Raw genomic sequence first — 13,244 nt, 5'->3', positions numbered from 1 at the left:
AATAACCTTAAAATGGATTATAATATTGTGCTCACTATCACGGTCGTGGATAGATAATATTTTTTATCATAAAAATAAAAATACAATATTATTGGTACTATCTACAACCATGGTACAGATTCGAAGTACAACCATAGACCTTATACTATAAGGTCTATGCGTGCAACCCATTGATATATATATATCACAAAAGACAGGATACATAGATAATATTACGTCTATGCACAGAATAGATTATTTAATACATTTTATTATTCATTGTATTTCATTCACGGACTTCGTGAATTCATGTGATTTCATTATGTGCCATGACAAAATCTATTTTGATCTTTGTCAAGTTCTGTGCCGTGACCGATGACCATAGAAAAGAGATTATACTTCTCAAACTATTCGTTTGAACTTTAAAATGTAACTTTTATTTAGTTCTCAAAAAAATATTCAGCATTAGAATAGAATTTAATATGTCCATGTTGTCCATCACAAAATAAAAAATTGCATTTCAACCCAGGAGGGAGAGGCGGAGGGCGTAGAAATGCTACTGTTGAATGCTATGGAGGTCAAATCGTCAAATGTTCTATCTTGCCCCAAGATTTACTAACATTATCTAGATAATTATTATCCAATATTCTGACACCAGTCTCTCTACTTTTTTTTTTTTTTTATTGAACAAAACATAATATTTATATCACGAGTCAGCAATACCGATTGTTCATAGCCAGGAAAGATTTTGTATGGCGTATGTTCATATATATATTATAGGAGCAAGCATTAGTAATTTTGTCATTCCAACATGCCAGAACCACGAACTTTAATTGTCAGGATGGATGCTCCAAATTCCAACACATCATTACACTAGTTTTAAGATTGGTATGACATAAAAAAAAAAAATCTGCTGATTCTTATAGGGACTTGGAAAGATTATAAAATAGTAGTGTAGATTGAACTTATCATTTTTACTTTTAATACCAAATACTTTAAAATAAATATGAGACAATAAGATAGTTAAAACATTTTATGTAATAATTATTAAAAATTATAATTCTAAACATGTATAAATTAAAAATTACTTACATAGTTTAATTTTTAATAAAAAAAAAAAATTGAATAACCTATTATATATTTTGTAGTACTTTTATTGTGTTACTTAAATTAGGGAAATCACATAAAAAAAATAATTGTATAAACTTAAAATATAAACTTGACAGTAAAATAGGATTTATAATAGATATTAATGCATTTATAATATACTCATGTTTGGACCTTTTCTTCTGTTGTTGAGATGAGCCTGAAAATAACACAAACAGATTTAATTAGGTTTGAAATAGATATAGTTTAATTAGATTAGAGATTACTGACATAAGCACTGGTACAGTGGTACTCTCTTTTACTTAAGTAGGCACTAAAAGGAGCGATTCTTCTATTATTTATATTTTTATAGTTTTTGACATAATTTAACATTTTAAAATTTATAACTGTATTTAATATAATAAAATAAATTTAATTTTAAAATATCAATTCATATTGTATAATGTGAGCTACGCATATTTTTTTCTTATTAAAAAAAAAAAATAGTAGTTGCTTTAAGCTTAGAATGAAAAGTTACTAGTTTCAATAAATTATTTTAAATTACCTTAATAATAGTTGCAAATTGAGGTCTTCTTAGCAAGTTGTAAGCAGTTACCAAGAGCTGTCTACAAATACGATGAAGATCAGGATTTCCGTTGCAAAAAAAATCAATGCCTAATTCAAACGCAGTACCAAAATCACACTCATCACTTGCTATATTGGCATAATTTATGATTGGTTGTAATTTATCCATAGCTTCCATTTTTTTACTTTCACTTGCTTCAAGGTAGGATTTTAGAATTTTTTGTAGACTATCTAAATAAATAATATTGTAAATTATTTTATATACAAAGTAAACACAATTTTAGAATTTTTTAACAACATACATTCACTTTCTGATAAAGGTCGATAACCGATATCAGTTTTACTATCATACGGAACTACAATTCCAGCTTTATGAAATGTTTTTGTCACTGGATCACATTTTCGACCTTCTAATACTTCAGTAACTTTTCGTTTTTCATAAGCAAGTAATTTTTTTTGAAGTGTATTCGCTTCTTTACTATCCATGCTATGAAGGTGCTTTCTGAAAAAAAAAAGATAAGTTATAAAGATTTAACATAAAACAAAAATATATCGCATTTAATTTAAATTTACCTTAAAGCCTGAAATAAACTCTTTCCTAATTTTTTAATTACACAGTTTTCACTTGAATCATTAGAAACAACAAAAACAGGGGATCCTAATGGTACATCCCTAAAATAACCAATATGAAATTCTGAACCAGTACTAGCTAAAATCGTCTAAAAAAAAAAAAAAAGTAAGATTTAAACAATCAACAGAATAACCAGAGTATTTAAAACAATATATATATTTTTAACATTTATTAGAATATATACAATGTGTAATTAAAAGTTACAATAAGTATATGAGCGTGAACAAAAATAAATAATATACATGTCCTGAAATCATAAGAGTAGCTACCCAGCGGCCAGCAGTAACACTCGGATGTGATAAATTTAAACAATTTAGGATTATTTTCTTAAAGCAAGTAACATTTTAGTTAAACTACACATACTTGAAATTCTGGAGGATCATAATAATAACGCCAATGTAAAACTGTCTTTTCAACATCATTAGCATTAAACCCATTCATGTGTCCTGCTAATACATCATAAGGTCCAACCAATTTCAATCCAACCGATAACAATGCATCTAAATTTATATAATATTGTTACCATTTTAATTGGTTAAATTTAATTAGGTAAATAAAGTTTAAGTAAATAATAATATCAAACCTTCCGGATGACTAGGATTTTGTCTTTTACAAAAAGACCAAAGATCATAAAACTCTTTTGGCATTTCTTCTACAAGAAATAATTCAGAAATTTTTGATTTCAAATAGTCAGAATCAGTAAAATTTTGTACAGGTGGGTCTGGCTGTTCTCTATCATTTAATTCTAAATATGTATTAAAAAATATTTCAATCAATTTAATAAAATCAAACATCAGTTCATCAATAATAAGACCTTTATACAAAAACTGAATTTTATGTTAATTTGTATTGTTGTACGATTATATTTGAAAAAATTACCTGGAATTTGAGATGGCTGAGATTCACCGACAAATGTAAATCTTTGTATTTGATTGCTAGATGGTACATGAGGTGAACTAACAGTTTCTCCATCTAAACGTCGTGGTGTAAATAATGTTGGTGTAGATGGAACAATACCATCATCAATACTGCAATCTTCTAATGTACTATTGGTCTAAAAATATTCAATAACCATATTTCATACATTTTTAATTTAAAGAATAATTACAAAACAAAAACTTTTATTACTATAAACATTGATTAAATATACTATATTTAATCAATGCTATAACATATATATATATATATATATATTAAAAATTAAATTAATCTGAGTATTTTTTTTTATTTACCAATAACAATTGTTGTTGTTGTTGAGAATGATTTCTCATTGATGGCACCATATATTCAGTTGAGTTTTGTTGGTTACTTGTAGAAGGAATACTATTAGGTTCACTGCTGGAAGTGCTTATTGTTTGTTCGGGACGTTCAGGTACTTCCATGTCATTTATTTCTATCAAAAAATAAAATAAAATCAAACCTTTTGAAAATTAAATTAATTTGAATAAAAATAAGTTGACTTTTAAAAAATCAATAAAAGCTGTGTCACCATTTTACCAATACAGCATTTTAAATTTTAACTTCTATATTTTTATTTTTTTATAAAAAATAAGTTTGGTTAACTAATTATTACATGATTAAATAATATATATTTCCAATTTTTAAAATATGTAGGTACTTAAAAACATTTTAAAAATTAGATACTACTTTAAAGGATAGGTAGGTAAAACTAATTATTATTATTTTAAAAGAATGGTCTAGATCTAGGATTTAAAGATCATACATACCACCACTGTTGAGACTTTCTTCATCTGGATTATTCCTATGATTGCTATTTGATGATTCTCCATCAGTTTTGTTAGATGATTTTACTTTTCCTTTTGAGTCTCTTTTTGTTGTTGTTTTTTTATTGTCCACTTCAATATCATCCTACAAACATAGAGCACACTATAAATACTTAATATAAAATAAATTAATTTAAGATGTCTTACTTTGGTGGGTGGGTGTTTATATTTATCTGTATGCTCTTTATTTTTTTGGAAACATTTTCTCCCATATTTACATGGTACTCTACTATCTTTTTGGTAAGCAAAAAACTTTTCCATCTTGTCTGAAGACTCAATTGAACACAAGTTGAATGAGCATTAAATAATAATTTTACCTTATATCATATATTACAATCCTAATCAATGATTCTTATCGACTTTAGAATAGGTACACCGGTACACGAGTAATACACTAAACAAATTATAGTAGTAATTGATAGTTGACATTTGTTGTATACTTGACTCTTGTAAACAAAAACTATTATATAGTAGTTTATCAAGACATACTGACTGATATGTGCTGATAATTGATATTACCTTATTATCTATTTTTCATATCATTCTCCATTTTCAATTGTGTTGGGGCGGCTCACGACACACCGTCACTAGTGTGTATGATCACAGGACGCAGATCACAAATATTCAAAATGTAAATATTAATATCAATAATATCATGAAGACTAGAATACAGAGAATTATATATATTATTATTTATGTTTATAGTTTAGACATCATCTTTGTCACATATTAGGGTTCTAACCATCCTTTATCTATAAGTCTTCAGGTTCTAAGGCCCAAGGGCATATAGACGAAACTTGATAATTGGGGATTAGATAAAAAATAAAAATAAATTTTAATAATAAAAGTTAGCCAGCGTCCCGCGTTAGGCGAACAAATTATATTTTAATACAAATATGAACAAATCTTCAACAATGAAAAAGACCATTCACATGAAATCAAGCATTACATCTACAGAACATTTTTTTTTAAAGTTTTTCAACAAACTTTAGGTTTTCTATTAGGAAAAATTATAAAATGTATTATGTACAGTGTACTCTCAATTATCCGCACCCGCGTTGCGAATTATATCCGTTGCCTACCGCGGAATCATCTAGGTACATACAAACATACAAACATACAAAAAATAATATATATCTTTACATTATACATCATTATAGGTTTAATTGGGTTATGATAGCCGATTACTCGATAACGACTGATTTTTTTGCATATATTATGTAAATAATTTTTCATTATACACATCTATTTTTTTTTAATAATGATAATAATTTTTATTTATGGAAATAAAAAAAAAAATTTCAATTTCCAATTTATTTTCTAATATAAAATTAAAAATATTTTCATAATTTTAATTTTACAGATTATCCGCAAATGTCCTGCCACCCTATTCCGCAGGTAATCGAGAATATAAAAGTACATTGTCATTTCTTAACAGGATATCAGAGAGGTCAAAATGTTATGAGAACAATTATAAAGTTCTTGAGTAAGTTTTGTATTGTAAATTTATAATACAATTAGAATGATTGAACTACGTTAATATTTCATAACGACAACAATAAACATGTAAACATTGTAAACTTCAAAACAAAATAGATTTCTATAGATAAATGGTAAACGCGACGTGCGAATTTGCGATGTAAGTATTTGGCGTCTATTATTATCGCAAATCGGAAAAATCATTCCAAGTAGTTTGCAGGTGAACATAAATATATAATGATAAATAATTAATATAAAGAAAATGTTATGAATAATTAAATTAAAATTTCAAAATGTGAATGGTTTTGTTGAATAAATAATTTTAAAAACTTGAAGTACTTATAATCTATATTTTTACAAAAAAATTGTAAAATGTATATGAAAAGGTGCGAGGAGGATGAGTCCCCGCGAGGGACTGTTATAAGTTAATAATTTTATCTCCCCTTTTAACAAACCTAATTTACACATTTTAAGTAGTAAGTACCCCCAAGTTTAAGATAGGTTTCACATGTAATTGTAATTGGTAATCTGTCTAAATTCACCTATTTATTGTTTGATAACTGGGACCCAAAGAAAATGCATGGAGAATTATAGAGAAAAGCTTTGCATTAGATGATAAATTACGTAAGTCAAAATTGTTCCTCAATTGTGGTTTACTGGCAGTATAATATTATTAACATCTATAATAAGCTAAAAATAATCTTATGAGTGGTGTAAGAAAGCTATATTATTTTTTGAGTACTATTTATTATTGAACTAAGCTTTTTTTTACTTTTTGTGTAACTATATTCCAAATTTCTATTTACTAAAAATTAAATATAAATGAAACTCAAAATCGGCTATTTTCAATTCAATAGAATATAAGACATGCATTTTAAAAAATCAATAATAATTAATCTTATGTATTTTTAGTATTATTAATGGCTTTAAGTGTCTTTATTCCTTATATGTGATACCTATACATATAATATTATATCATATAAAATATATATATATGTGTAGAATATATAAACACACAAATTATACAATAAAAATGAAACAATGAATTGAGGAATATATCTTAGCTAAAAATAAATAAAAAAATAATTAATTGAAAAATATACTATTAATATTACTTATGCGATCAAATTTGTGTAAAACAAAATTTTAAATAACACAGTGTTTAAAAAAACTCATTATAATTTTCAATATTTTACATTGATTTAATGATAAATTTAAAGTTTAAATCATAATCCAAAACAATTAGTCCATTCTAACTAAACAGTTGTTCTGTAGCTCGTTCCAAATCCCAATTGTAAGTAGATAATGCTCCACGTGCTTGATCACGTTCTATTCCCATATCTATAAGACGCTGAATTTTTGTATCAAAGTCTGTATTTTTATTTGGACCTACAACACCAATTGCAACTAAAATTATACATATTATTAAAACAGACAAAAATACATGATTGATTTTAAAGGTAAAAAACATATTCTTTAGGTTAACGAAATATAGTTCTAGAAGATATAATTTTGATTAGTTTTATTTTTTTATATTAAAATATTATCACTAAAAAATGTTTTGTTTACTTAAACTGTATATTATACCTCCAGCGTAAACATTAGTCCAGTGGCTAGCTGTTTTAGCAAATATTTCTGGATACTCTTTATATTGTTTAGCAACAACAGCATCTTGTGGGTCATCTGGTTCAGCAGCAGCCATAAGTGCTTGTAAAGACAATAGTACAGTGCGTAAAGTCATGGCTGCAGCCCTATTAAAGTTTATAAAGATAAATAATTTACTGAACTAATTTACAAAAGTAAACATTTTTAAATACAACTAATAATTAAAAAATCAATTTTAAAATTGTAAAAACAAGCAAATCTGATTTAGGATACATAATTTATTTAGTATAGTTATAGGAAGTATATGCAAATTAAATTACTTAAATAAATAAGTTTTAAAATGTTTATACTTACCATTGATCTTTTAAAATGTCTAAACAGATAGCTCCAGTGACAGATGAAATATTTGGATGCCATATTTTAGTCATGAATCGAACCTATAATTTATTTATCAAATAACTGTATGATAAATTAATAAAAATGTCTACTTACTTTAGGTGGATTAAAAGGATAAGTTTCTGGCACTTTAATTTCTAAAAAGAATGTACCGCCTTCATATGGTGTATCAGGTGGGCCAGCAATTTCACCTTTTAATTCAGTATAGCTATCACCAATTAAGTCAACTTTGATTGAACATTTGGCAAGCTAAATAAAAATATATAAATTATACATATTTTAGTTTCTAATAAAAATCATATAGTACTAAGCAGTATATTTTTCTTAAATAGATAAATAAATTACAAAAAAATGAAGAAATTAAATAATAAATGTGACAAATAAAACATTAATTAATTATATATACTGATGCTAAATGGAAAATGATGATAAATAAAGTAATTTATAGTTTAAAATAAGTTCTTTGTTATGCAAGAATAATTTCACAAGATCGTTGTACACAACAAAATCGAATAATAATATTGGATCTAAATATAACTGTTTTAAAAAATAATGAGTTTAAAAAAGACATGATAATTTTGTCAAAAATAATTGTAAATTAAGTAATTACCTCTTCGCTCTTAATGACTTCTTTAAATTCCCTTTTGATTCTCTGCGTCGCAATATTATTCATTATTTTAATATTTATTTTAATTTTAAAATATTATGATTAATAATGTTAGTACGGAAAAACCTATAATATTACAACGACACAATTATCACGGACTCACGCTAACCTAAATTTTATTACGTTTTACAGGCAAAACACTGTAATTCTGATTTCTTAAGGTTTTGTGATAAATTTATGTTTATAAGATGCCATACAGAAGTGTGCTAATAATGTTGGAGTGTTGGACTAGACTAAAAAAAGTTCGGAATAGTCCATAGAAATAACATTGCAGTCCACCAGTGAAAAGTTAGTTAAAATGTATACATAACTGATAACACATACGCAAGCTCAACATGGCACGTCGTTTGATAAAGATTAAAGATTTATAAATTGGTACCATAATATTATTCCATGTCCATAAATTATACCACCTGTCCATATAATAGATTACACATACAATATAACAGACAAGTTATAAGACAAGATATTATTCTATTTCTTTTCTTTTTTTTTTTTCTTTTTTTGTAACAAAATACAAAAATTGATCGTTACCGTGATTATTATGTATATGCATTTGTCATATCGTGTTAAAATAAACTTAAACGGCATAGGTTATAGTAGCACGGTTTAAGATAACCGTGGTTAATAGGTACTATAAAAACAATAACAGTGTTAATTATGTCATACTGATGATACCAACATAATTAGTCAAATAAGTCTATGCGCGTATTGTTCCAATAATTATTTTAAAAATACCTAAAATGTTAGTCTAGGATGGTAGGATATATTATAATATATTATTACCTACACGGCTACATTTAAATTGTAATTTATTTTTCTCAAGTACTGGTGAACGTTTCATGTTTCTACGACTTATAAGTTATAGTTTTTGAATAACGACAAATATTTTAAATCGTTTTAATACGTATATATATATATATATTATGCGATTTCGTAAAAAATTAATTTCGTACGCTCATAAAATTTTTTCTATTTTAACACCGGTTAGATTTAGCTATTTGAAGAAAAAGTTACGGAGACCCTTGTATTGGGTTTTTTAACCTTAAGTATAAATCACAATAATGTTATGAATTTTTAATTTCAAATTTTCGTGTTTTTGACATATTTCGTAAACATTTGAACTTTAAAAACTCATAAATAAAAATTGTGACGAACGGTTTTTAATTTTTTTATCTACAACTTATAATAAACCTTGAATTAAATTTTTTAAAGACTTTGGATTTATCGGCATTTCAAAAAAAAAGCTTTTTATTCATAACTTTGGTTGGATTTATATAGTATGCTTTCATGCTCATAAAATCTTTACAAAATGGATGAAAACCACAATTTTTTAAAAACAATTAATTTTTTTTTTTTTTGGTTTAAAAAATGCACGTACTACAAAAAAAAATGAAAGATTTAAAAAACTTTTTAGTGTGCAGACCGTAATAAAATATGTCACCGCAAGTGCCACAGCCCACAAGGCCACAAGAACTTCATACAAATAGAACAAAAACATAAATCTGAAGAATTAGAACTAATGGATACAGCTATTGGCATCAATAAAAATGAAATCGTGTCAAAGATGCGTGTACAAAATAACAGGAAATAAAGGAGATGGATTACAAAATACAGAGAACGAATAATATCAGTTATTTCTGACAAACCAAGTACAAGACACTAACTTAGTTATTAACATATTGCAGGTAAACCCATGGGCCATAATCCATGTATATAGTTATAAATTTATAATAATACTAATATGAGCATAATTGAACATACTAATAATTACAATTAGAATAATTTTATATTTGGATACCTATAGTAACCTTGTTCATTGTCCAGTGTATACATGTCTTGAGGGTTTCTTAAATAAAATTGTGTGTTTATATAGTTGATCAGTAAATTTATGGTTAAAGTTTTTTACAATAAAACACACAACATGAATAAAATTTAATGCAAGATAATATTTATCATTGTTCAATATAATAATTCAATAATTGTGTAAAAATAATATAATATTTGTAATATATTTGTGGTAACGCCTCACGTAATAGAAATAAAATAAATGGGATCCCATATTAAAAAAGAGATTAATCCTGTAGATCACGCTTCTAGTAAATAATATATAATACTGGAAAATAATTCAATTATAATATAAGTACACGGAATGGAATCGGATGTAAAATTTTTGGACCAGAACAATTACACATTCCACCCCGGAATTTGTTTGGGTTTTTTTTCCGTAATTTGTTCCGGAGTGAAATTTTTTTGGTCTAAAATTTCTTCATTCGATTCTATTCCTTGCATAACATTTTTAATGTCTGTTGAATTAGGATCCAGTTCTGCAGCTACGCGTTGAATATTTGCAATTGCAGGTATCAAAATCTTTATTCTATTCCGAGGTGGAATGTGGAACTGGAATCACGAAAAAAAAAAAACCCCAAAAAAACCAAAGGTAAAAAACCATGAAAATAAAAACGAACATTTTATATTTTTCTATATTATGTCATATTTCATAAGAAATAAATTTTAATTTTCAAACTAAAAATTTAGATTAATAATTCAACTACCCAGTTGTTCTATTTGTTGAATAATTTCGTAACCGAATTTTTAAATTTGGAATAATTAAAAACGTTTTTTTATATAAAAATATAGCTTAACTTTGTAATACTATGTTTTGGAAATAAGTAGTTTTTCCGTTTTAAGAAAATTTAGGTAACATGCTAATATCATTCAATTAACATCTTATATCTTGTATCTTATTTGTACCTATGTATAACCATAGTATGTGTATAAGTAAGTTATTAGTTCATGCCGTTCATGGTTTATATAGCATTATAACCATAAAAGTAGGTACTATAGACGTATAGAGGCATAGAACTGCCATTAAGATAAAAAAAGGTATCTACGTTATTCATTACAAATGTGAATTGTTTTGACTGTTAAGATAATACAGTTACACGTGTATAATTTTATTGTAGGTATTACATAGTGGCTTATTATTATAGAAATTATTTAGTTGTTACATAGTGTAGTATAACATTGGAAATCGAACAAGTGTTATCAAAAGGTCGTATTTAAAGTGTTTTGAACTTTTAATTTGTCATTTAAAAGTTTTTCAAATTTATTTTGTGTTTAATTAAGGAAATAATTACCTCTAATAAAGAAAAAGACAAAGTAATGTTTAGATATATTCGTTATGAAACACGCGAGAAAAAAATATTCGACTGATCAAATTTGTATTATTATTATTTTTACTTTAATCGATTGATCAATTTATGAATCTTATAATTTTTTAAAACTTATAACCAGGACTTATAGCACTTAAAATCTTTAAAAAAAGCACTTAAAAACATTATTATAACTTATAAGCACTCAAATAAGCATTTAAAAAACTTAAATTTGAGCAAAAATATTTAAAAAAAATGGAAATAAGCATATTTTTAAAAAATTGTTGTAAAAAGCAAAAATAAGCACTTTCAAATTTCATAATTGAACTTGTTTTAACATGACATACACTTCCATACCACTATATTTTAATTCAATCCATAAAAATAAGCAAATGTTTCAAGTCCCGAGCTCTGCTTATAACCTATCCTGACTTTCTGTCCATCTTTTAAAATATAGCAAAATATGAAAATTTGGTTTTTATTTTCGTGGTTGTTTTTTTTTCTTTGGATTTTTTTTTATTTATTTTTTTTTTGTTTACCCTCTGAAACAGAATAAACATTTTTTGATAGTAAACGTGGCGATTGTAACATTTTAAAGTTTTATAAATTCTTGAATTTAAAAATAAAATATTAAAATAGATAATTATACAATGAAAGCATTTCTGTTTTAAAATAACTGATTTTAACTTAACTCTAATAATTATACAACGTCAAATGTTAAATAATGTATATTAATGTATTAATGTATTGTACTATAATTATAATAATTACATCATATTTTGTTTTGTAATACACCATTACCAATAAATATAATACGTAATATCTACGTATAATCTATGAATCTACCATCTACGTTTAAAATAGGGGTGATTTTAGTGTATGTATATTGCATATACGGATATACGTTATTAAATGTTAATTTACGGATATTAATATATTATATAAGTTTAGCCAATAATATGCATAATATATAAACAATAAATATATATTACCTTCATATGGACCATATATCTATTATATTATACACATACGCTATTAGTCTATTACGCACTATGCATTATATGATTCATTTAATATATTTTAACTTTTATGTATCGGTCACTATAATGCACTTCTAGCTGTAATTACTAAATAACTAATTACTTGTCAATTGAGTACATTACTATGTTAATATGAACTTAACTACTTAAGCAATAGACATGATGTAGGTAGAGAAGAATTTTCTTTACATTGTGCAAAAGACGATACTTCTAAATAAGTCAGATCCAGTGGTAGGTTAGATTCATCCATATAGCTTTCGAGAATCGCGAACGAAAAGTCCGGAGACAAAAAGTCCGGAAATACAAAATATTTTAAATAATTAATATTTATTTTAAAAATTTAAAAATGTTTGTACCTACACATAATAATATATTATATTATTATATTTTCGTATAACTAACAAAAATATAACGAAAATCTACAATAGTTAGGTACCTATAGTAATGACAAATTTATATATTTTTATTTTATAGGTATACTATTTTTTTTTTAGTTTGTCCAACTTTTTTTAAAACGGACTTTTTGACCGATTATCGGCTTTCGATACCCCCTCCCACTATCACAACTACCATTTGGAAATGTAATACATTATGTATTTATTAAATAAATTATTATAAAATAAATAGTTCATACGTTGCAATCTCCATAAATGTCTTAAAATAATTCCTACTACGAGTAAAAGTATTTACCGTTTGTGTAAATTTTGAATAATTCGTAGAATAATATTCTATAATTTCAGAACAATATAACCACTATTAATGTTAATCTTTAATCGTGTATTTACTCGAATATTACTACACAACAAATATTGTGCATAGTGTCATACTGTATCACTA

The 13,244-nt window shown here is 25.5% G+C and overlaps 2 protein-coding genes across 3 annotated transcripts; both read right to left on the bottom strand.

Annotated features, from left to right (window-relative positions):
- Positions 1-1,114: 1,114 nt before the first annotated feature.
- On the bottom strand, positions 1,115-4,483 carry LOC113550270 (histone PARylation factor 1). Of its 2 annotated transcripts, XM_026952007.1 has the most exons (10): positions 4,213-4,483; positions 4,009-4,150; positions 3,514-3,674; positions 3,161-3,335; positions 2,865-3,026; positions 2,645-2,781; positions 2,224-2,369; positions 1,953-2,152; positions 1,631-1,881; positions 1,115-1,285 (listed from the first exon to the last, which is right to left on the bottom strand). In XM_026952007.1, exons 1-10 carry the CDS (start codon positions 4,324-4,326, stop codon positions 1,238-1,240), a joined length of 1,536 nt encoding a protein of 511 aa, XP_026807808.1. In that variant the 5' UTR covers positions 4,327-4,483; the 3' UTR covers positions 1,115-1,237. The 2 variants fall into 2 exon arrangements, with proteins under 2 accessions (XP_026807808.1, XP_026807810.1); XM_026952009.1 differs by lacking the exon at positions 1,115-1,285 and having other exon boundaries at positions 1,727-1,877.
- A 2,220-nt stretch (positions 4,484-6,703) lies between these two features.
- Positions 6,704-8,572, bottom strand: LOC113550297 (ubiquitin-conjugating enzyme E2-22 kDa). The gene is made up of 5 exons (XM_026952027.1): positions 8,156-8,572; positions 7,642-7,794; positions 7,504-7,586; positions 7,132-7,295; positions 6,704-6,933 (listed from the first exon to the last, which is right to left on the bottom strand). Exons 1-5 carry the CDS (start codon positions 8,216-8,218, stop codon positions 6,797-6,799), a joined length of 600 nt encoding a protein of 199 aa, XP_026807828.1. The 5' UTR covers positions 8,219-8,572; the 3' UTR covers positions 6,704-6,796.
- Between the last annotated feature and the right edge of the window lie 4,672 nt (positions 8,573-13,244).

This window comes from Rhopalosiphum maidis, chromosome 4 (assembly GCF_003676215.2).
Source record: "Rhopalosiphum maidis isolate BTI-1 chromosome 4, ASM367621v3, whole genome shotgun sequence".
In the NCBI taxonomy this organism is placed as follows: Eukaryota; Metazoa; Arthropoda; class Insecta; order Hemiptera; family Aphididae; genus Rhopalosiphum; species Rhopalosiphum maidis.
Note: the sequence above shows the minus strand (reverse complement) of the source record. Positions and strands in the feature narration are given on the sequence as shown.